The sequence below is a fragment of the Hetaerina americana genome, unplaced genomic scaffold (assembly GCF_022747635.1).
Source record: "Hetaerina americana unplaced genomic scaffold, ioHetAmer1.1.p SCAF_2, whole genome shotgun sequence".
NCBI classification, from domain to species: Eukaryota; Metazoa; Arthropoda; class Insecta; order Odonata; family Calopterygidae; genus Hetaerina; species Hetaerina americana.
Genome location: NW_027286763.1, coordinates 16819444 through 16843570, shown reverse-complemented (window position 1 = coordinate 16843570; position 24127 = coordinate 16819444). Strand labels below are relative to the sequence as shown.

The 24127-nt window shown below is 37.1% G+C and overlaps 2 protein-coding genes across 3 annotated transcripts in view; both read left to right on the top strand.

Moving 5' to 3' along the window:
* Spf30 (Splicing factor 30) overlaps positions 1 to 9235 on the top strand; it is a 13796-nt gene extending 4561 nt beyond the window's left edge. The window contains exons 4-7 of one of the 2 annotated variants that reach the window (XM_071584790.1): positions 3724 to 3894; positions 4010 to 4136; positions 4236 to 4311; positions 8127 to 9235. In XM_071584790.1, the coding sequence (XP_071440891.1) occupies positions 3724 to 3894; positions 4010 to 4136; positions 4236 to 4311; positions 8127 to 8152 (400 nt within the window). In that variant the 3' untranslated portion in view covers positions 8153 to 9235. The remainder of the gene's footprint in view (positions 1 to 3723; positions 3895 to 4009; positions 4137 to 4235; positions 4312 to 8126) is intronic. The other variant, XM_071584789.1, reaches the window with a different exon arrangement.
* A 6129-nt stretch (positions 9236 to 15364) lies between these two features.
* On the top strand, positions 15365 to 19086 carry LOC139687629 (bridging integrator 3-like). Its single transcript, XM_071584869.1, has 5 exons — positions 15365 to 15476; positions 15567 to 15740; positions 15827 to 15934; positions 16017 to 16191; positions 17903 to 19086. The coding sequence occupies exons 2-5, from the start codon at positions 15733 to 15735 to the stop codon at positions 18470 to 18472; spliced, it is 861 nt and encodes a 286-aa protein (XP_071440970.1). The 5' UTR covers positions 15365 to 15476; positions 15567 to 15732; the 3' UTR covers positions 18473 to 19086.
* The last annotated feature ends 5041 nt before the right edge of the window (positions 19087 to 24127 follow it).

The window sequence follows — 24127 nt, the reverse complement described above, 5'->3', positions numbered from 1 at the left end:
AATCTTGAAAACCTTTGGCCGACTTAATTTTGATCATCTGACCACCAACTGATTTTATGAATTATCAACTGACTTTCATTCCCGTCGCCAGTTATGCCCAATCCTCTCTTACCATATTCTGCACTTATTTGCTAATAGGAATGGGTGATAATGGAGGCCCACGTTTTAACAACCCTATTCCAAACACTGCCATTCCTGACTCTCAATCTGCAGCTCAAATCTGAGCAGTCTTGATAAGTGTACAGGCTGTGGATAAATCATCTATCCCTCCAATATGTTCTTACCTTTTGCATTTCATTCATTATTTCTACCCTATTTACTCTATGAAACACATTCTCAAAATCTTCTAAGCAAACCTACATCCTGGTTACACTCTGTTTCTCTCCGTTAGTGAACTCATTGCTGCTATGGCATCACCATGTTTCTCTTCTTCCTGAACCCATACTAATAATCACCCAAGTAATCATTGAACCTCTTTGCATCCATTTATTGATGAACGTAAGTATCCCTTTAGCTGATTGCCAAATCAAGCTTATTGTTCCATAGGGTACCTTTACATTCCTTTGAGTACTTTTACCTTTATTGGAATAGGAACGAACACCGATCTAGTGAAATCTTCCAACCAAATGGCACTTTCATAAATACAATAAATTAACCAATAGAAATTCTTCCACTTGTGTTTTCCTAAACCCTTAAGGTAATGCTGTCAACTCTCATGACCTTGTTTGGTGCCAATTCTTGTGATATGCTTTATAATCTACCAATCAAGTATGCTTGGACCTCATCTGCATCATATTCTTTTTGTATGTCTAAGCTGGCCAAATGCCTCTAACATATATACCTTCTATGTACTCTTTCCATCTCAGTTAAATATTTACTGGTTCAGATAATAATATTCCTTAATGTCTTTTTGATAGTTTGTATGAATATTCCCTTCTTTTTTCGTGACAGTACCTTCATCTTGCTGTACAGTGCACCAATTTCACCCTTGATTTTTAGATAAAATGTCATCTCCGTGAATCCTCAAATTTTTCCAGCATATATCTAGGTCTATTGGTGTGTAAACCAGTCTTTTATTATTATTAGACCTTGTCCCCAGCAGAACTCTATTGCCCTCTTCTCCTATGGTGTCCTTTTTCATAAACTGTCATGCCCTGGCCTAACCTTCATCGATCTCTTTGGCGACCACCCCATTCTAATCCCTCGCAGATACTAAATGTGTCCTTCTTTCTTCATCTCCGCTATATATTTCTCCATGATTACTAGTCCAAAAATCCCCACCATACTTCCTATCAGCATCTTACCTTGCACTACCCTAACATTCTTCTATTTCGTCTCTCTATCTCCCATGTAATATTTTCTAATTTTCCTGCCCTTGATATGACCCTAACATTACAAGTCCCTTTTGTAAAAGACTCTTTCTTGTGCTTTTCCATGTCTTTTCCTCTTTCTCTGCCTTTGGATCTGCTTTGCAAGGACTTCTTCTGATTACACTTGCAGAAGCCTTGCTTCTCCAGCTGCAGGACATGTATCTGGCATTCTCTCAGGCAACCAGGCTGTTTGCCTTGTTGCAAAGATACATTCGTTTTTGTGTTAATTATGGGTTTGTGGGATAAATAATGAAGGTCTGTTCCTACTGCCTTTTGGAGTAGTGTTTTCAGGGGGCATGATCACTTGCTCAAGGGGTGCCTCACTCATGAACAGATGCTTCATGGACTGACTGCCTTGTGTCTGACACCTACATTTTGACATATCTAGCATGAGTGACCCTGCGAGGAGCAATTAACATCGCTCTCACCTATCTATAGGGGTCTTCAAAACACACAAGCCATTCCACCATGTCAAGGTTATAGTCCAGGAGGACGATTAAATATATCAATAAAATACAACATACGTCATGAATTATACTTGGAAATTGTTAACTTACAATGCATAAGAAATCAAGTGTTAACACATTCAGTGGAAATTTGTTGCCTATGATATTCATTAAGTTAGTTTTATGCCATGCACATTTTCAACTTGGGTGATTCATTCCTTATTTTTGTACATTTAGTTTATTAGTAGTCTGTTTGTCTATATGTGTTCTGTGAAGGATCAACCACAGCAAATATGTGGTTAAAAAAACTGAATAGTAATCTCTTTCAGTTAAATGATGATGCTGGTCCTTAATGTTTCGGTAAATTTTTTTATCAGTTTAAAACAGTATATTATGTTCACACAAATACACATTGCTCTTATTTTTGTATTCATTTTCAAATTTGTAGGGAGAGACAATACATTCTCCACACAAATGTGCGTGCAGAACAAACTAAACTGTTTAGTGAATTGAAACTTAGTACATAGCTTTACCATGAATATCTCTACTGTCACTCTTAAGGTAGAGGCAATACTATTTTGCATTCTTTCTGTGTGGCATTAATCCAGAAATTTCAGATACTAACTTATGAAACAGAAGAAGCACTGTTTCATGCTTTAGATTGTATGAAAGAATGTTTCTTCAGTTCCAGATAATTTCTAATTCTTTGTATTGGGAGCGTCTATATGAACACATTCACCCATAATTTGCATGAAGCACACGAATCACATTCATTCATGTAAACAAAATGTGTACAGTGGCTCCCTACCCAGTCTATTCAATAATCAGATGATTATTTGGTTCAAGAATTTTCACTTAACAGGCAACTTTTCAATGCTGAATTTACATAATTTATCTTAAACTGTGGACCTCTTGACACTTATTGTTAATGGTAGGTTAATTTCGATGCCAGGTTTCTCTGCACCCTTCTTCCATTCCATAATTATCACATCTTCTCTGAATTACCTAGCTGTCATTAATGGTGGAAATGACTTCAGACAAATGTTGTCCCAATAACCAATACTTATGATTACATCATTTTTTGCTATGTCCATAATGATCTAATTATATTCTAGGTTAGGTGTAACATCATGGCAACACTCATTAATTTTTAAATTAAATGATTTTCCCCCTTGTTTGTGGGTTTTACATTTGTAAGGTCCACTTTTGGTGTGGCTCTTAAGTATTTTACTTGATTCACAATTTTTGTTTAAACTTCTGAGCCAATGGATGATTACTTATCCCAAAAATTTATTTCTCTGATTTTGCATCTAATTGGAAAGCTCTCATTATAGCAATTACTAATATTGAAGGGAGATTAAGAAAGAAAGCGCCTATTTTATTTCCTATGTTTTGGTAGGTATCGCTGGCCAATAATTAAATTTTATTCTAATCTAATAAACTACATGATGTGGCTTGAAGTCATTGGCTGAAAAGCCATTCATATAAATGAGAAAAAGGTGACAAATAATGTATCTCTGGTAGAGGCAAGATAATACTTAACAAACTTTTAGCTAATGCCATCTATTATTATCTTTTTTATGAAACTCAAATGAAAATTTGGTAATTCAGTTTGCTGAATTGCCACTAATTCCAAATTATTGCACCTTGGAGAGGAAATTATAGTGCATTACCTAATTGAAGGTGTTTTTGAAGTCTAAGCATATTGTATCTACATACATTTCTCTTGATTCCCCTGATTTTAGCTTATCATGAGTAAGGGACCTAAGTTTTGTTTCCCAAGAGCTCATGTAATGAACTTGAAGAAGAATTTTTATTTTTGTGAATGCTCAGTTTTTCTTTGTTAAAATTGATTGGTGTGCTATTTATAATGCCCTTGCTATGTTAAAAGAGTTTCCATATTTCAGGTATTATGAAGCAACAATTGAAGATTTAGGTGAAAATGGCATTTGTACTGTAAAGTTCTGCAATTACCAAACAGAAGACGTGACGAATGTGTCATTATTAAGGGAGCTTTCGCAGGAGGGAGCACCCAAGGTAGCTCATCCTGGCGATTTACCGGCAGATTCCAAATCTAAGTAAGTCCTTAGAGCTAATTGTTTTACAATTATTCCTGTGTTCGGGATATAATGTGGATTCAATAAAACATAAAGTCACATGCTAATTTGCCATTGGTTCTTTTTAATTATTCAGAAAGCAGTTAGTACTCAAACAGAGAGAATATCTCAAAAAGAAAAAGCAAAGAAAACAGCAAAGGTTTAAGCAGCTTGAAGAGGAACGCGAGGGGGAGAAAAACAAATGGCTCGCTTTCAGTCACAAGGTGTGTATTTGCATATTTTTAAGTTGAGTGTAATTCTGGTTAATGAGGTGATTTTAGAGCGATCCGTTTTTAATGCACTTACATATTTTGTCTTGCCAGACAAAAGATGATGACCAAAAGATGACTTTGAAGGCATGGCAATTCCCATCTATCATTTATGAACTCTCATTAAACGGTATGCTAACACCAAAATTATGTATCATTGCACAATCCATCCACTGATGGATAGAGCAGTGAAATTAGGAGTTTAAGGATAAGATTTCCATTCCTGATCTTTCTTGGATTATAGGCAGCATGCATCTTAAAAGAAATTTTTAAATATACCATAGTGATGTTGTTTTTTAACTTTCAGTACCACAACTCAATGTTAGGTGTGCCACTCACATTGGAATTGCTCAACAGCTATAGACAAGAAAAAATAGTCAATATTTAAGTGTCCCAGAGTTTCATCATGGGGTAACGTTTTCAAAATGGGTCCAAAAATTTAGATAACATGGGAGCATGTTTGTACAAGGGTACTTTGAAAGATTTTTGGAAACACCACTAGATGTCAGTGCTAGAGCATGTAATAATAGGTAACTAATCCTTTGACAAATTTCAAGAAACTGCGGGAAGTGCTGCTGCAGAAATGTTTGACGGAGTCATTCGCTAATATGCGTTTAAATGCAACAATTTCTGAGTGTAAAAATCATTCGCCTTGACCAGGGTTCGAATCAAGGCAAATGATTTTTATACTCTGAAATTGTTGAATTGAAAGGTAATCCTTGATTACTAAACATGTCACGAGTCAGTGTTCTGAGAAGAGATCTGTTGTGTGGGAACCTCTCTGTTTTTGTTCGTGTGTAGTGATTTGTAAAGATAGAATAAGTTGAGATTCAAGCAGTGATCATATACTTCGTAAAGAAAGGTATGAAAGCAAAGGAACTTCATGCCTACTTTCAGAACACTCTGGGGGACTCAGCTCCTTCATATTCATGTGTTGCCGAGTGGACAAATGAGTTAAAGTTTGGTCTGGACAGCATAGATGATGATCTGCATAGTGGTCCAGCAAAATGTGCCCCTACCTCCAAAATTATTGCAAAAGTTCATAAAATGGTAATGGAGGATCGCTGACTGAAATTGCTGAAGCTGTAGGAATGTTATCTAAACAGGCATATCACATTTTAGCGGTGGAATTGGATATGATAAAATTAATTTAAAGTGGGTGCCATGATTCTGAACGCAGGATCACAAACACATCAGAACGGAAATTACTGAACAATGTTTGACCCATTTCAAGAGCAACCAACAAGATTTTCTGCACCGGTTTGTGACCACTGACGAATCTTGTGTCCACTACTATACCCCAGAGACAAAACAGCAGTCAAAGCAGTGGGAATATGTTGATTCACCAGCACCAAAGAAAGCAAAGGCAATGCTCTCTGCCGGAAAGGTGATGGCTTCAGTTTTAAAGGATGCAAAAGTGATTTGGCTGATAAATTATCTTCCCACTGGTCAAACATTTACTGGACAATACTACAGTAACCTCCTGGACCAACTGCGGGAAATGATACATGAAAAAAGACCAGTTTTGGCAAGGAAGAAAGTCGTCTTTCATCAAGAAAATGCACGCCTATACACAAGTGTTGTTGCCATGGCAAAAGTAAGTAAATTGAGATAAGAATTGTTGCTACATCCACCTTATTTGGCTCCATAAGATTTGCATTTCTTCCTCAAGCTCAAAAATGTCATCGGTGGACAGAGATTCTCTTCAAACAAAGAAATAATTGCTAAAGTAGATGGGTATTTTGTAGGCGGGAGGAAGTCTAATTTTCAAGAAGAGATTGGAACATTGCTGGACCAAGTGCATTAGTGTACAGGAAGACTAGATTGAAGAATAAAAAAGTTTCACTGACGTAAGTCGTTTATTTCTATTCCATTCCAAGAACTTTTCAAATTACCCTCGTATCCTAAGTGTGACCTTAATTCTCAGGAATCTTTTCATACTTAATTCTTTATCTGTATACTATGATTTTACTAATGCAATTGAAATAGAGAGACATTTTTTTTCATTTTAAAAACCAAATCATAGTAATCAACTTGAAAAAGGTCAGTTTTATGTTCCATGTTTTCAGGCTTCATCTACATCTACATAATACCCTGCAAGGGCATGTGGCGGGGGGTGTTAGGTCACCTCACTTTGTGGAAATCCATTATCCCTGAAGGAAGAAAACAATATATCTGTCCGCCAAATATTTTATTAAGTATGATTAATTTCAACGCATTGGTGTCATCCAGATGATGCCAATGTGTTGAAACTAATCGTACATGTTAAAAATTTGGTGGATAGATGCATTATTTTTTTATTTCCGTGTCAGTTTTATGGTTGACAGTAGAGTTATTCTATGCCCTGAAAATAAAATTCATGCAGGCCCATGGATTTATAATTGATTTTTACCTAGGGCTAGAAATTTACAGTTTCAGAATAATAAGTAAGTTTTGCCAGATAAATTACTCTCTGTGGCATTCTCTCTGCTGAATCAGTACGAAGGTTGATATTTATATGCTGAGCGTTGACAACACAAAGTACTTTAGGCACCATCTGATGTTTCCATGTGAAAGTTTGACCTTTTTAACGCTCACTTCCTTCAGAATATTTTGTCGTATGATCATAACTTGTGTTGTTTACGGTGACGTGATAATTTTGTCTCAGGGAAAAAATGGAGTTAACTTGTGGACGCATTCGTGTGATTTTCGACATGGATTATCCAGACAGGAGTGCATCGATCAACTTACTCTCACTTTTGGAGATGAAGTCCCATCCTTTGTGCCACTGTGGGACCCTGGTATAACGAATTCCATCGTAGCCGCCGTTCGCTCAGCGACGAAGGTCGTCCAAAATCAGCCGTTGTGCCAGAAAACATTGATGCTGTGAAAGAACTAGTAAGGGAAGATCGTCATGTGACTTATCATGAGATTGAGGTATCCTTGGGGAATTAGTATGACAAGCATCAATAAGATATTGCATGAACATTTAGCTGTGAAAAAATTTGTTCATGTTGGATCCCACATAATTTGATGAAAGCTCAAAAATATGCTCGTGTCAATTGGTACAAAGAGATGCTCAACGAATACAATTGTGGTGCATCATAAGCTGTGGATAAATCTTGGATGAATCTTGGATCTATATGTATGAGCCCGAAACAAAACAAGCAATCAACTGTATGGGTCTTCCAAGACGAGCCAGATCTGACAAAAATGATTCATGCACGAAGCACATTGAAGCAAATGATAACCTGTTTCTTTGGGATAAGTGGACTTGAGGCAACCGTAGGATTTTTGAGGAGTTCTTTTACCCTTGAAATTATCTGTGCACCATATCAATTTGAGTTGCCGGCAATCAAGCACATGTAATAATAGTGATATGAATTACTTGTGCAAGTTAGGTCAGGTTTTGTTGCATGCTTTTATATAGGACGAGATAACTCAGTCTAAACTGAAGGGGTAATTAGGTAAAATATTCAGTGGTTTTAGAGTTATGAAATAATCATTGAAATTGAATATAGTGTTAATCATCTCTCTTAATTGTTAAAACCCTATTTGTTTTCCATATCCTGCTTTCCGTTAAAACCATATCATGAGCCTTCCACAACTTCATGTTGAAAAATTATTCTTGATTTTGCCAGATTTTATGGTGCATTTTTTTTCCTAATAAAATTGGAAGAGGTGCTAAAAAAAATATGTGAAAATCCATCATTATATTAATCAGTATGAAACAATGCCATCCGCCACTTTTGTCCAGTACACATTTTGTGAAATTCATTCCTTAGATTTTTCTTACTGGTAAATATTATGTAAATTTTCCAGTATAAATGTATCTGAGAAAAAACTTCCTTTCCCACTTTGAAATATTTGTTACATATACCATTTATTTGCACTCTTCTCTCTGTGTTACAGTCCTCACCCGTGAGTTTTTTTTTTGAAAACCTGAAAATATCAATTTCATTTCAGACCACTGGGAAGAAAGGCATTGTTAAGAAGAGTATATTTGCATCACCTGACAATGTCAATGGAAGAGTGGGCATAGGAACGTGTGGGATAGGAGGAAGGCCAATGACTGAATACACGGCTGCTGAGAAATGGAGAAAAGGTGTTTAACGTTTTCATTCTGATGGCATATCACATGCAGACATTTAACCTATCAAGGAGTGAAGCGAGTTGTGACTCTAGTGCTTCGAATCATTGATAGAATTTGTGAAAGTGGAGTTATTTATGTCTTTTGAGGTGTGAATATGACTTAAATCCAGCAAAGGTTTCCTTAAACTATAAAAGATAGACAGTTGGTAGAATCAGTGTTCTATCATAATTTCAAACATGTTTTGCCAAACAATATTGAACAGTGTGACAATAGTCTTGTTGGAGGCATGGAAATGAGAGTGTGAAAGTGTTTTCTTATGTTAAGATTTTTATTCTAATTTTAACATGAGTTACGATGGAATTTATTTCATCATTGATTGTGGAAACACCAACATTAATTTGGTTAGCAGTGGTCAGCAGCATTTGCATATTTCGGAGCTAAGTAATACATTGTCACATAATAATAAGAATTTACCTGTAAAATATTCACATTTTCTGCTACTTTTTGTGTACATTGTATTAAAGGTGTAATTTTTCAAATAGTTTGAAATTTACTGGAGTGCTTTTTTTAAGTTTACATAATATGGTTTCTTTTGGCTCTAGCATACCCCATGTTTCATTTTGCCCTGCAGTATTTATGGAAATGCATATATTTTGAAAAAATTATTGTCGCAATATCCATGTCTTGTCCCAAACTTTAAATGATTTTGAAATGTGGCGTGGTGTGCTCTTTCATCCTAAACTTAGTCTATGATACCTAATGCTCTTCAGTTATTACAAATACTTAAAATACCTCCAATATCAGACTGCTCTTGGTGTGCCTGTTTTTGTGAATATACTCCTTTTCCTCTATAGGAAAATGTACCTTCTCCAGTCCATATGCTAAATATTATCTGGAATAATGTGTTGCAGTGACTTAGGCAATTTTAATGACTTAAGCACTTAAGCAAGTATTGTCTTAGTAAGTATTCCAAGGCAAAAATTGTTCCATGTCCAAGAAACTTAAAAATTATAAAGGAAATAAAATTATTGATTGTGAATCCAATCCTCACTAAGAGTACCCCTGCCACCAAAGTTCTAATTTCAGAAAGATAAGCAAGACATCCATTGCAGGCATGTAAAATTTGGAATATTCAAAGTTGATTATGGCTCCCCTAATTGAAGTATTTGAGTTAGTAAGTTTCATCAAGGATGTCCAGCAAACTTTAATTGAACTAAGATTTTAAATGCTATTCCTCTGATTATTGTGGCATTAGAGAGAGGTTGAAATTACCCTGTGGTAGGGGTAGTGCCTTAAACTAGTAATTCAAATGATAAACCACACGAAATTTCAATCTGTATTGAATGGTGTATGATACTTCTAGTGCACACTGACTGATACTGGTAAATGTATGTTTTTATCTGCTGTCCTTCCTCATGTGAGGAGGTGACAAGTGTTTTACTCTATATTTTCTTCCAGTCATCGGAGAATCAGCCAAGCTGAAGAGGTTACTACGAGGGCGATTTGAAAAGTAAGCTCTCCTATTTTTTTTCCATGAAAAATCAAATTTATTCTCAACTTTGTATACATAGTAAGGAAGGCTAAACATATAGCTATTTTTCTACATAGTCGCCTTGATGATCAATCACTTTTTGCATCCTTATAAGTAGCTTTTTAATACCGGCGTCGGACCTTTCTCCTGCCACGTCACGAAGCCAACTGACGACTACTTCTTGCACTTCCTCATCTGACTTGAATTTCTGTCCTCCAAGGTGTTTTTTGAGAGTGGGAAACAAGTGGTAGTAGCTGGGAGCAACGTCTGGGCTGTAAGGAGGGTGGTTGATGATATCTCAGCTGAATTCATTGAGTGGGGTGGTCGTTTGATGTAACACATGTGGACCTGCATTGTCATTATGCAAACACACTCCTTTGGTGAGACACCTTGTTGTAACCAAGGACTTCCGACACAATATTCTGCACAAAGTAGCCACTCTCTTCATTAAGGCCTTCCTTTATCTCATGAAGGGTAATTCTCTGGTTATTGCGCACCATCTCTTCATTGGAGCCACCGCTGATTCCAGCAAACTCGGCCGCTGCTCATCGTGAACGTTTTCCTTGCTATCAAAAAAACTCCTTGCACCACTTCCAGATGTTTATGATGCCCATAAACTTCCACTAAATGGCAATGAATTTTATATCTGAGAAGCAGTTGTCAGTCTGCTTTGCGATACGGTGGGAGAAAGGTACAACGGCGGCATTATAAAGCTGCTTACAAGGATGCAAAACGTGATCGATCGTCAAGGCAACTATGTAGAAAAATAGCTGAATGCTCAACCTTTCCAACAATGTACGCAAAGTTGAGAATAAATTTGATTTTTCATGAAAAAAAATAGGGGGCCTTACTTTTTGATTCACCCTTGTAATTCATTGCATAAATGTTTCTCTATCTATTGTTATTTGAAAGCAATGCATATCATTATTTTTAGAAACAGCCCTCTAGTGTCAGTTGTGGACTAAGTCCTGAGATGTCACAGAGAATAGTGATGATCTCATATTTCTTGTGATCTTATTAAATTTAACTTGCTCTTGTGCCATAGGTAGTTAACAAACAACATTATGCATGATGAGTATTTTATTATTGATTTCGGTTAGGCAACCCTAGTAACTAACACCGAAAATTTGGTTGGCTATAAGGGAACTATTTATTTCTTATTTGACTTCTGGTATCTTAGCAGTAATCCTGCTTTCAGAAAGCATTTGTTCAAAACTTTCACTAAACTGCTGAGATTGTAAATTCAATATATTTTGTTGAAATTAATGAGGTGAATTCTATTTTCAGATGAAATGGCTTTTGAAAGAGCACCAGTACAAGGGTAATTCCAAAAGTATCTGACCCAACTAAGAAAACTTAAACATTTTGGAAAAATATGTATTAATTTGTCAACATTTTTTCCTTTCAGCTGTATACACTTTTCCCAGTTATGTTCAGTAAATTCAATACCCTTTTTATAATAAGAACTGTCTTGCTCCTCAAAATAACCATCAACTGCCGACATCACTTCTTCACGGTTGGAAAATCTTTGACCACCGAGCCATTTTTTCAAGTTTGCAAACGGGAAATAATCCAAGGAGGCTAAATCTGGAGAATATGGTGCATTGGGAAGCAATTTAAACTTTAATTCATGAATTTTGGCCATTGCATTAACAGATTTGTGAGCTGGTGCATTGTTTTGATGAAACAGCACACACTTCTTAGGCAAATGCAGCCAATTTTGCTTGATTTATTTGCTCAAACATTGGAATAAGTTTGCTTAACACTCGCCTCATTGATAGTTATTCCTTTTTCAAGAAAGTCAATGAAAATCACCCCATGCGCATTCCAAAAAACCTACGCCATGACCTTGCCTGCAGATGAAACGGTCTTTGCCTTCTTTGGAGTTGGTTCTCCCTTTTGAATCCATTGTTTTGATTGTTCTTTTGTCTCGGGTGTGAAGTAATGGACCCATGTTTCATCCATGGTTATGAAACTGCACAAAAATTCTGCTTTGTTGCTGTGAAACTTTGCTAAACACTCAATGGAAACATTTCACGACACCGGTATTGCTCAAGTATGAGCAAACGTGGCTTCCATCTTACACTCAGCTTTCTCATGTCCAAATTTTCAGTTAATATGCAATGTACCACACTTTTTGAAATGCCTACTATGTCTGCTAGCTGGCGCACTTTCAGTCAACAATCATCCGGTATCACTTTGTGGATTTTCTTCACTGTTTCTGCCGTTGTCACCTCATTTGATCGACAAATGCGATGCTCATCTTGACAGCTCCTATAGCCTCATGTAAACTCTGCTACCTAATATTTTACTACTGTAAACAAAGGAGCAGACTCACCCAGAATAGAATCGAGTTCAGCTTTTATATTGTTTAGGCGGAGACCTTTCAAATAAAAGTATTGCATCACATGACGAAGACCAATTTTCTCCATTTTCAGAAATTCACTGAAAACATTCACTATTAATGGTAGCCAAACAAATACTAAACAACGTGGCATTTTCATACTTAAAACATATGCTTTATAGATTACATCCTTTCTAATACAGTGATATTTTTCTCACAACTACCGCCATCTCTTGGCCAGGCCAGGTACTTCTGGGCCTTCCCATATAGTATATCTTGTGGAAGTTTTTTTCCTTTCTCTTGTATATGGAACAACAGTGTCATGCGGAGACTTTAGCTCTTGGAGTTTAAATAACTGAAATGATATCAAATTTGGTTCTCATCGAGTAGTTCAAATTTCAATTGATCCTATAATAGGGCTAGAAATGTGCTTGTAAAAAAATGCTTAAGGTTAAGTTAAAATTGTCAATTACTTTGGCTGGCAAGAGCTACAAACAATTAACTATGAGTAAACCTTGTGTATCTAGAATAAAACTCATTGGAGGTAAGGCTATCCGTTAATTCTTATAATCTGTCCAAAATGGATGAACCTCATTATATGTAAGTATATTTTTATTGCCTGAAGATATTGTTTTCACAAAATACTTGTATGAAAACCTTAGATGATTTGTATTTTGGTCACATTCTCCCAAGGCTTCGATGAAGTAAATTTGGAATTAATATTCATTATCCCTTCCCATGGACTATAACCTTGATATGGTGGAGGGGCTTGCATGTTCCGATGACCCCTAGATCTGTGCTGGTGGGAACAAATAAAATCTCCAGGAAGGGTCACCAGAGCCAGATAGGTCAAAGGCTAGGAGCCAGATGAAATATCTGTGCAGCATCTGTTCCTCAGTAAGTTGGCTGCAAAGTCATCTGACCCCAGAGGTGGCCATTGAGTGATGGTGCCACTTTATAAACACTATTGAGGAGGGCAATGGGGAACCACCTCAATTATCATTCCCAAGATTTCTATGATGGACAGCATAGAGAAAATGAGTTCTGGCAACTACAGGACTCAGCCCAATTGGTCAGGTATCACGTCCGGCAGTGGGGAAGTAAAGGCTTCTGCGGTCGTCATCTCACAAAACCCTTGCAAAAAAACGGACAGCAGCAGGACGGAAGGAGAAGACTGAATAAGTTGGAATAGGAACTTGGAATGTTAGGCCTATATTGAGGACAAGAAAATTAGAGAATATTAAGTGAGAGATGGTAGGAGGAAATATTGTTGTATTAGTTCTATGCGAGGTGTGATGGAAGGATAGTGATAATGTACTTGAGTGATAGTTATAAAGTAATATACAGCAGAGGGAATGAGAGCCAGCCAGTTGCCTTGATATTGAATAAAAAGGTAGGGAGACGTGTAGCCAACATAAAACAAGAACGGATAGAATATTACTTGTAGAGATAAAAGCAGAACCAACGAACTTGGCCATTGTTCAGGTAAACATGCCACCAAGCAATCATAAGGAGGAAGAAGTCGATAGAGTATATGATCAGTTAGTGGACATAATCGCATGTTCCTGCTGGGAAACATTTGATGGTGCTGGGAGTTTGAATGTGAAGGCGGAGATGATGATGAGGTGAGGGATTACTTTTTTGGCACAAGGAATGACCACAGGGAGGTAGCAAATGTGTTCTGCAGGAGACAGGGATTAATCATCTCGGACACTTGGTTAAGACACCACAAAAGGCATAGGTATACAAGGAAAATGTTAGGTGACAGAGAAAGGTATCATACTATAATATGGTTAGGCACAAATTTAGGAACAGTGTGATCAATTTGTAGTTTTCCAGAAGCAGATGCGGCCTCTGATCACAAGTTAGTGGTAATGAAGTGTAGCATCCGATTGAAAAAATTAAAGCATAAGCAGGGTTTAAGTTTGTTCTGTTCTAACTCCCCTATATCATGTTATTTTTTAATTTATTTTTCCTCTCTAATTTTCCTCACCATATCCTTTTCCCACTATTAAGAGCACGGCTGGGGTTGATGCTTCCCATATTAATCACTCACACATTCGAAAAGGGCCTCACTACTTGGAGAATATTACTCAAAGTTAGCAAAAAACAGGGAAAGACGAGTGCGTGCATTAGCTATGTGTATTTCGGCTGCCATATAACCCTCCTCAGCAAACTAAAGGAAAAAGGGACTTGCAACAAGTTGAAGTGAATCAGGAAATGGAAAAAATATCAAAATTTACCCTAAGCTGAAGGAGGAGGCAAAAATTGAAGGAACCAATGACAGTAAAGGAGGGAAAAATGAAATGAATTAAAGAGGGGAAATTTAAATGGGGGTAAAAGCATAATTAAAGGAACCAACGATGGTGAAGGGGGAGATGCTGCAGTGGGCGGGCAGCACCAAATGAAAGGGAGTGAGGTGATTTAAGAGGGAAACATTAAAAAAAAATGACAGAGACTTTGAAATACTTATTTTAAAAATAAAGAAAAGGGATGAGTAAGGAATCGGTCCTTACCAAAACCAATGCAAGAAACGTTTGAAGTTGGGAGTCAGAAATGTGCGGCCTTATATGGATCACTGGCAATGATTCCTTGAAAAAATTAGTAAGCAGTTCTAGGGAAAGAAAAGGTAATCCATCCTACTTTGCCTGATGGGTGGTTAACAACCACCATAGCAGTAATTTTGTTGAGCTGAACTGAAAACTAAGCAGTTCTGGTACCTCAGTACAACAACCTTCAACAAGGTCCCATGGTAAATTATTTCATTATTAGGTAAAACTGGGGATTATCAAACAAGTTCAACTGCATTGAAAATTACATTAATTAATCATTTGCTCTCCAATCAGACCCAAAGAAATACCATGGGTGATCTTCTGTCTGACTTATCCTATCTTTTTCATGACCTCATTTATTACTGTAAAGAAGGTAGAAAAGGAGTTCCTTCTCTTCCTTGAGAGAGGTGGCTTGGACCACCGAAAATTCGAAAACTGGTAAATTTCTTTTTCGAGTGTTTTTGTCTTTTTCCGCTAGCGCTAATTTCATGTACACTATTATTCGCATCCGTGAGACTTTCACATAAGTTTAATGTATTTATATACATACATACGCACACACACGAAATGTGAGCCAGGGCGCAAGATGTGATCCTAGCGTAATCTATCAACCACGATTTGAACTACGTTGTAGTTTCATTGTAAAAGAGCTCCCTCTTCGAGCTGGGGTCATAAAGAAAACAGAGTTACAGCTCCGAACACTGGAGTGGGCGAACCATCTTCACTGTAGATAATGAGTGTAGTCTGAATTTAGATAACTCCCATCACGGCAAAGGGAATATTGGCGATATGAAAAGTATTTGCTGAAGTTATGTTCTTTCTATCATCAATTGGCGATTCTTAACATTATATGATATTAATATGATATTTGGGTAATCGTTTTTAGAACTAAATGATGAAATACATTAGTGAGTCATTGTAATGTTGCGGAATTACTACTTGTGATAATCACGTAACCTTTGTGAGTTTAATTATATGTGAATAAAGTGTACTAGATCGTCTATAAGATACCAAGAATAGTTATTAGTTCTGGATCTGTTGGACCACTAACAATGACGTGGTAAGGTTTTTTTCACTTCACAAGGTTAAATTACTTATTTCTACGAAATACATAACATTTATCTAATCTTCTTCGTGGATGTTTAGGAATCCTTTGAAAAGAAACCACTTGACAACGAAACCGTCGTCGGCGCCGACTCTAATTGCTCCATCCGAGCAAAGGGATTTGGAATTGACGTTTGCCAGACTCCAAGGGTAATACAGTTCATAAATTTAGTTAAATGTCACTACAATCCCGATGTTTTCCTATTTTTTCAACAATTATTTTTTCCCTTAGCTTGGAAGAAAATACTAGAAGACTACAAAAGGAAGTAAAGAAGTACAGCGAATTAGTTGTAAATGCATATAAGTTGGAAAATAAACTTTCAATTGATTTGGCCAACAGTCCTGTATGTCACCACAACGCTGACCTGAGAAAAATTGTCGAGGATTATTTATCAGTGCTTGCACAGGTGTGAGATAATTTTATTTTGAAAACTCATTCAAGAACGTAACAATAAATTATTATAAAGTGTTGTTTTAGTGGAAATTAACCACCTCAAAGACTTACGGTGACGCCGCTTGTGATACAATTTGTATATTCAGTGACCTTGTGCAGGTAGCTAGTGATATATTGGACAGCCCAGGCAGGACCCAGGGCCAATCAAGATCATATCGATCCCGTAAATAGCTCATCATCAGTGGTTGTAAAAACTACTAATACCCATTTTTCTAGTCACTATCATGTCGTATGCGCATATTGCTATGAGGCTATGGAAAAGTAAATGTACAGATGAGAAAAATTGCATTTTAAGGTCTTCGAGTTCATTAACATCGAACATTTGGCTCTGTAACTTGAGTTCACTTAATTGACGAGAAAATAGTTATCTGTTAATTTTAAGTTGATTTTAACCGAGTCATTAATTTTTGGTTGGAACTTCATTAAAAATAAATATTTAGAGACGTTATGAATAATAGTTTTGAGCATTAGAAAAAAGTAGCCAAGTGAAAACCCCAAAGCAAATATTGAAATTTATTTATAATATTGTGTGGTCGGTCAGACGTGATGTAGAGCATTGTCTTAAACGTTTACAGAAAATCGGATCAGAGCCATAAATGAAAATATACACTTCAATGTAATATAGCAGTCTAACCGCTATAAAATTAAAAAAAATACTCGGAAACACTACATACACACACATGTAACTCACCTGACAATCACGAGTTATCGCCCATAAACTTGTCCACACTGTAATAGCGCTTGATTAATTATAACTTTGTAAGCTCAGTTAAAAACCTATTCACTGTTTTATTTTTGTGTGGTTACTCTTCTTTGGTAAGGAGCCCTCTTGAAAATTAAAAAAAAATCTTTAGGTTAATGTTCTTGACCATTGGAAAAGTCAATTTTGAGTTACTGCTAATTATTCTTTTTGCTAGGATCTCTAATATTCAAATGATATAAGGTCTCTAAAGTCAACTTTTCTCCATTATGGTAGATCATACAAATTATTAAATTACATGATTGACGACATTTAATATGGTTGTACCATTTTTAAAATGAATAAAGTATTATTATTATTATTATTTTGTGTTGAAGGTAACCAACTTTCACTGCAACAAGTATTCTTATGTTGACTAATCTTTTTATGAAGATACTATATTTCATTTTGGTATTGGGGTGAGTTGAGAATTGAGTTAATGACATTTTGCGAGATAATAAAAAAATTTTTCCATCTTTGAGAAAAATCAAGTTTTACATTAATTTATAAAATCATTCTTGTACCATAGGATTTTTAAGAAAAGTCATTATTGTTCAATTGGTGGAATTCTAATGACTTTTCTCATTGTTTGGTCGATCACAGTGGCCTGAATTTTTAAGCTCTTCAGTTCGATGGGATTCGATAGTTCAATTCACTTACCACTTTTCTATCCATCCGTGATAAGGTGGGTATTCTTTTTTTACATCTATCACATTGACAACTGAAAGAGAAAACCCCATGTATTAATGCTATTGATTAATAATATGAGTCACAAAAAGAATGTTTTGTAAAGCCCATGTTGTGTCTGCTTGACATCAGCTGTATTTAATTGAAACTAATGGTTTTAATCTTAGTAAATAAAATTCTCATTTTAGCTTATTTGGTGACAGTTTTTGAATATTTTAATTTTTCTTTCATTCACAAGCTGGAGGGCAGCGTCCAGAACATTGGTGTTGTGTGTCAGAGAGCTGTCATTGAACCAGCGAAAAAATATGGCAGTTACTTTCAAGACATGTCACAAGCTCTTCATCGCCGAGACCAAGCCGTGAGTGAGTGGCAGAAGGCGTCTGCCAAAGTAGCCAAGCTCGCACAGAGTGGCAGTACCTTGGGTCGGATGGCAGCAGATGTTGTGAAAGTGGAGACTGCCAAGAAATGCTTGAATGAAGCGACGCGTGAATTGAATAGCATTCATGCAATTTTATTAAATGAGCTTCCAACATTTTATTGCCGCCGGGGGGAGTATTTTCATCCCTGTGTGCAAGCCCTAGCCAGGGTACAGCTTGACTATTATGGTGAAATGACACGCCTTTTCACGTTAGTGCTTAATTCATCGACCTCAGTTATTGGGACCTCTCCGCAGGAGACAAGAACTAGTTTGTCACCTTCATCGTCTCCCTGTAAATCTGATTCTGAATTCCAAGAAAGTGTTAGCAAAAAGTTAGCGGCTATCAAAGCCCTGTCTATTGTCAAAACTAATTCCAGGCCAATTTCTTAGTTATCCCCATAATCTTTTCTATTAATTGGAGAGGCTGTGATGGTTCTTGAATTTATCAAAAATTTGATAATTAATAGGTTAAGTATTTGTGTGAAATTTGTGTGTTGTGTGTATAAACGCTCATGTTGTTGTATTATTAAGCACACAGTTTAGCACAGGTGAAACAAGTCAAAATGAGAATGGCTGTGACTGGATTTTTATTTGCAATAATCATACACTGCGTTCCAAATTTTACTGTGAAATGTTTCTGAAAGGTTTCTAATAATTTGGCTCAAACATTGCCTGCTGATCTATGTTAAAATCACAGATTGAACCCAAAAGCTTGGTTTGCTGAGTGGGCATAGAGGTCACGTAATACCAGTGCCATAATAGTGGGTCCTGTGGTGATATTCCTACATCAGGGTATGGGGAGGAATTCTTTTTACCTGAAAAGTCACCCAGCCTTGGTGAAAGTGGTTAGATAAATGTATTTTAATATTATTTAAATAAATTCTATATTTCAGATTTGAAATATAAGTTTGTTTAAGGATTGGTGTTTCAGTGTTCGTTTATCAACTCTTTCTTTAATTGTGATTTTTTAAATGTTTAAATCCTGGTTTACTTTGATAAATAAATTGAATTTTGCAATGTCGAGCAAAAATAGTGAATGGAATTGAAATAGATTAGGGAATGACATATCAACCACCTAGATAAAATCCTCACTCATCAATTCTGAATCAAAATCTATTACTCCCAATTTCTTAATTTCATAAATTAAAATGGAACCTCTCTCAAAATTAACACTCTACAGTGATTGATAAGGAAAACCATAACTGTGGTGTCATTTATTGTTTGTGGTTAATTAAAATGGTTTATCCCTGTTAAATATTTCATTTGCAGTTTTGTCATAGACATATATGCAATGCCTGCTCCATGGACTACAACTTTGACATGGTGGAAAGGCTTGTGCGTTCTGATGACCCCTAGAGCTGTGTTGGTGGGAGCAATGATAATTGCTCCTGGTAGGGTCACCCATATTAAGCAAAAGATGGAAAGTGGAAATATAGATAGTTTAGGTTTATGCGAGGAGAGATGGAAGGATAGCGGGGATTACTGGAGTGATAGTTATAGAAAAATATACAGCGGTGGGTACAAGAGCCAACAACGGGTTACCATTACATTGAATGAAGAGGTAGGAAGAAGCGTAGTCAACATAGAACAAGCAACAGATAGAATATTACTAGTAGTGATAAAAGCAAAACTGATGAACTTTGTCATTGTTCAGGTATGCTTGCCACCAAGCAATCATAAGGAAGAAGAAGTTGATAGGATACACAATCAGTTAGAGGACATTATTGCATGTGTTCCTAATGGGAAACATTTGATGGTGATGGGGGATTGGAATTCAATGGTAGGTGAAGGGAGAGATGGTGATGAGGTGTGGGACTACGGTTTAGGTGTATGGAATGACTGCAGGGAGAAAGAAATTGAGTTATGTAGGAGATGGGCTAGTCACCAACACTTGGTTTACATACCACAAAAGGTGTAGGTATGCATGGAAAATGCCGGGTGACTATGAAAGGTATCAGTTAGATTATATTCTGGTTAGATGCAGGAACAGTGTGATCAATTTGTACAGCTTCCCAGGAGCCGATGCGGACTCTGACTACAATTTAGTTGTTATAAAGTGTAGCGTCCATTTCAAAAAGATAAGGCTGGGGGGCAGGTTAGGAAATGAAATGTACAAGCATTAAATGGATTGAAAAAGAAGGAGCACCAACAGGCTGTAGAGAAAATCATGGGTAATGGTAAAGAGCTGTGCACTTTTGAAGAAAAATGGGAATGTATCAAGAAAGGGATATCAAAAGCCACATAAAAACTATAGGAAATGTTAATGGGAAAAGGACAAGGAAACCATGGATTGCGGTTGAGATGGTTGCAAAGATAGATGTTAGAAAAAAATAGAAGAATGCAAACACAGAGTTTGGCAAAAGGAATAACAAACAAATAATAAACAGGGACGGGCAACGAATAAAGCAAAATAAGCATGTTAGAAGATGCAGTTCAAGGATGTGGAAAGATTGCAGAGGAAGGGTGAAATTGATGCGCTATACAGCCAGGTTAAATCACTATCAGGAAGTAAGAAGGGAAGATCTGTGTTAATAGTTACAGATATAGAAAAGGAACATGACGTAGAGGAAGGTAGCTTAGGCCCGGGCATACTCCACGATGAGATAGGAAGGGCATTAAGGGAGATGAAACTAAATAAGGCCGTGGTGGTGGATAACATTCCCGCGGAACTATTGAAATGTTTAGGAAAATGTGGGAGGAAGAGGCTATATCGGCTGATTTGTAGTATCTATGAGGAAGGAATCTGGCTGGAAGACTTTGTGAGATCAGTTTTAGTTCCTATTCAGAAAAAGATAAAGGCTACATCATGTGAGGACTACAGGACAATAAGTTTGATATCCCACGCAGCTAAAGTTGTTCTCAGGATCATAAACAAAAGGATAGTGAGTAGGGCAAATGATTACTTAGGGGATGATCAGTTTGGGTTTAGGAAGGGGAGAGGTACGCGAGATGCCATTGCAGTAATGAGATTATTAATCGAGAGGAATATAGAACACAGCCAAGAGGTATTTGCCTGTTTCGTAGATTTCGAAAAAGCTTTTGATAGAGTGAACTGGGAAAAACTAATGAGTATTCTGCAGAAAATAGGAATAGATTTGAGGGAAAGGAGGCTTATCCGCAACCTGTACATGTCTCAGACTGCAAAGGTGCGAGTGGGGAACGGGGAGTCCGGTTGGGCAGTGTTAGGAAGAGGTGTAAGGCAGGGTTGCCCATTATCACCGTTGCTGTTCAACCTGTATGCAGAGGAAATGATTAAAGAGGCATGGGAAGAACTGGAGGTAGGAATGAAAGTGGGCGGGGAATTCTTAAGTCAGTTAGGTTCGCTGATGACCAAGCTTTAGTTTTTCAGTCAGCCAAGGGGTTGCAAGCATTGCTGAGTGAATTGGAAATTCAGTGCTACAGGTATGGAATGAGAATCAATATTAATAAAACAAAGGTTATGCGATTTTCTAGAAAGAAAAAGGCTAAGCTTAACATTATAATAGGAGGGCAAAAACTAGAGCAGGTAGAACAGTTTATGTATCTCGGTAGTGTTTTGGACCAACACGGTCAAAGTAGTAGGGACGTAAGGAGAAGAATTGCGCTAGGCAAAGAGGCTTTCACAAGGAGGAGGGAGTTGATGACAGGGACGTTGAGTAAGGATATTAAGAAAAGACTGGTTCAAAACTTTGATATGGAGTGTAGCCATGTGCGGTGCGGAAACGTGGTCATTGAAGTAGGAGGATAGACGTAGACTGGAGGCTTTTGAAATGTGGGTGTGGAGAAGGTGAAATGGACCAAAGTGGTGAAATGGACTGAAGGAAGGAAGTGGTGGGCAAGGGGAGGGGTTTGTTGGGAGCAATCCCTAGGAGGCAGGAAAAATGGATGAATGGCATATTGATTGGCAGTGGGATGTTGAAGACTGTAATAGAGGGGACAATGTTTGGCAAATGAGGAAAGGGGTCTGGGCTCGATTCCTAGGCATTCCCCTCTGAGAACCCTCATCTTCCAAGCTGTGATTTTGCCGGTACCAGTTATACCTGGGAAACCATAGCTGGCACTGGGAAAGTAACTACCCCCTTCTATACTGATGTGTGAATTTCACATGCTTTTGAGGTTAATGCTAAAGTTAAAATGTGTTAAATGTGAATATTGAACAATGACCATGATTAAAAATCCAATTTTACAAACTCTTTAAAAAAATTCACCCTTTCCATAACAGGATTAAATTCCTTCCAGTGAACCAAGGTTTGAAAAAAAAATTCAAATACATTTTTGCAGAAATTATCTTACCAGCAACAACAAAATTTTGGGCATCGGTTGGCCGGAACGATTTGGTAAGCCATCTGACGTATTCAGTTAGACATTAGTGAAGATGCTTTGAAAGAAAGACTTTAAAAGCGTCTTCACCAATTTCTTGCCGAATTCCTCTGATAGCTTACCAAATCATGCCGACCAACCGATAGCAGAAATTGAAATCTCATATAATGGAATTGAACGTTTGCTGGAAAACATTAAACCTTACAAATCCTCCGGCCCCGATGAAATGCCTGCTCCTATATTAAGGTTCTTGCGTCGGAAATTGTACCATATCTTGTAATAATATGTAAGAAGTCGGTAGTAGATAAGGTTTCCAGAGGTTGGAAAACGGCTGACGAAACACCAATATTTAAAAACGGAGACAAGGAGGAACCGATCAATTACAGGCCTATTTCCATAACATCCATTGCGAGCTAGGTTATGGAACACATTGTTGCTAGTTCAAATCTAGGGGTCCCTCGATCATCAGGAGTTATCGATGAAAAATCAGCACGGTCCCCGAAAAGATTGATCCTGCGAGACACAACTTGCGCTTTTTGTTCATGACATTCTTACTCCGGGAGAGAGTAATTTTTTAGTGGCCGCGATTTTTCTAAATTTTAAGAAAGCTTTCGACAAAGTACAACCTGGTAAACTGCTCACATGGAAGTATATGGCACAGATTAAATATCCAGGGTTGGATAATAGGGTTTTTAATGGCTGGGTGCAAAGAGTAGTCATATATGGAGTTGGCTCAAATGTAGCAGAAATTAATTTAGGTGATCCGCAGAAAAATGAAATCGGACCTCTTTTATTCCTTCTTTACGTCAACGACATTGACTCCGTTGTCACTTGTGAGATACATTTATTTGCCAACGATGCAGTGATTTACCGTGATCTTGAGGAGAAAGCAACATAATCAGATGACGTTAATGCTACATAACGCTGCTGCGGCACTTTGCAATTAGAATTAAACTTATAAAAATGATTAATGATAATTTTTTGGAAAAAGAGATATTCCCCGAACGCCTACTGCATCGGGAACACCGAAATGGAATGTGTAGACGCAGTATGCTTAGGCGTTACCCTCACTCAACCTCTACTGGGTGAAACAGATACGGGGAATGTGTGGACAAGCTAGCAAAAAATTAGGATTTATTAGAAGAGAATTAGAAATGTTATCTGTCGCTGGTTAGGCCTCATTTAGAATATACTGCAAGTATATGCGATCCCCACGAAGTTGAATTAAATGCCGAATTGGGCCGTGTGTAGGGTAGATGAGCTAGATTTGTAAGACGTTGTTATTATTATTATTAAAAATTCACATGTGCTGATAGACAGTGTCAGGTGGCACACAAGCCCCAAATAATCACAGTGGTAAAATCAGTCATTAAACAAAAGCACACTTAAAGGAACTTCAAAACACAAATATCTTTTACAAAGCAAGAAAATCCCCATCTCATTAACATCAATCAATCAGCAAGAAAAAATAGATAAATAAAAAATTAAAAACTAAAGTTATGATAAAGGAGCGTATCCTAAGTATTAGAAGAGCTAGGCTGGGAATCACTCCCGGAGCGAAGGTTAATTTACAGATTAAATCTCTTAGTATAAATCTCTTAGAAGGAACTCTCTTTAGCAGTTGGAAACTTGTAGACGTTGAAAATGTTATTTCCTCCATCGTTATACGGCAGGAGAGATCATGCCAATAAAATGAGAGAGATTAAGTGTAGAACAGATAGATTTAAGATTTAATTTTTTCCACGA

What these genes read in the sequence shown, in the direction of transcription:
- LOC139687629 (XM_071584869.1), top strand. An exon ending in ACGTTTGCCAGACTCCAAGG is followed by an intron (nt 15,935 to 16,016) that starts GTAATACAGTTC and finishes TTTTTCCCTTAG; the next exon opens with CTTGGAAGAAAATACTAGAA. An exon ending in ATTTATCAGTGCTTGCACAG is followed by an intron (nt 16,192 to 17,902) that starts GTGTGAGATAAT and finishes TTCATTCACAAG; the next exon opens with CTGGAGGGCAGCGTCCAGAA.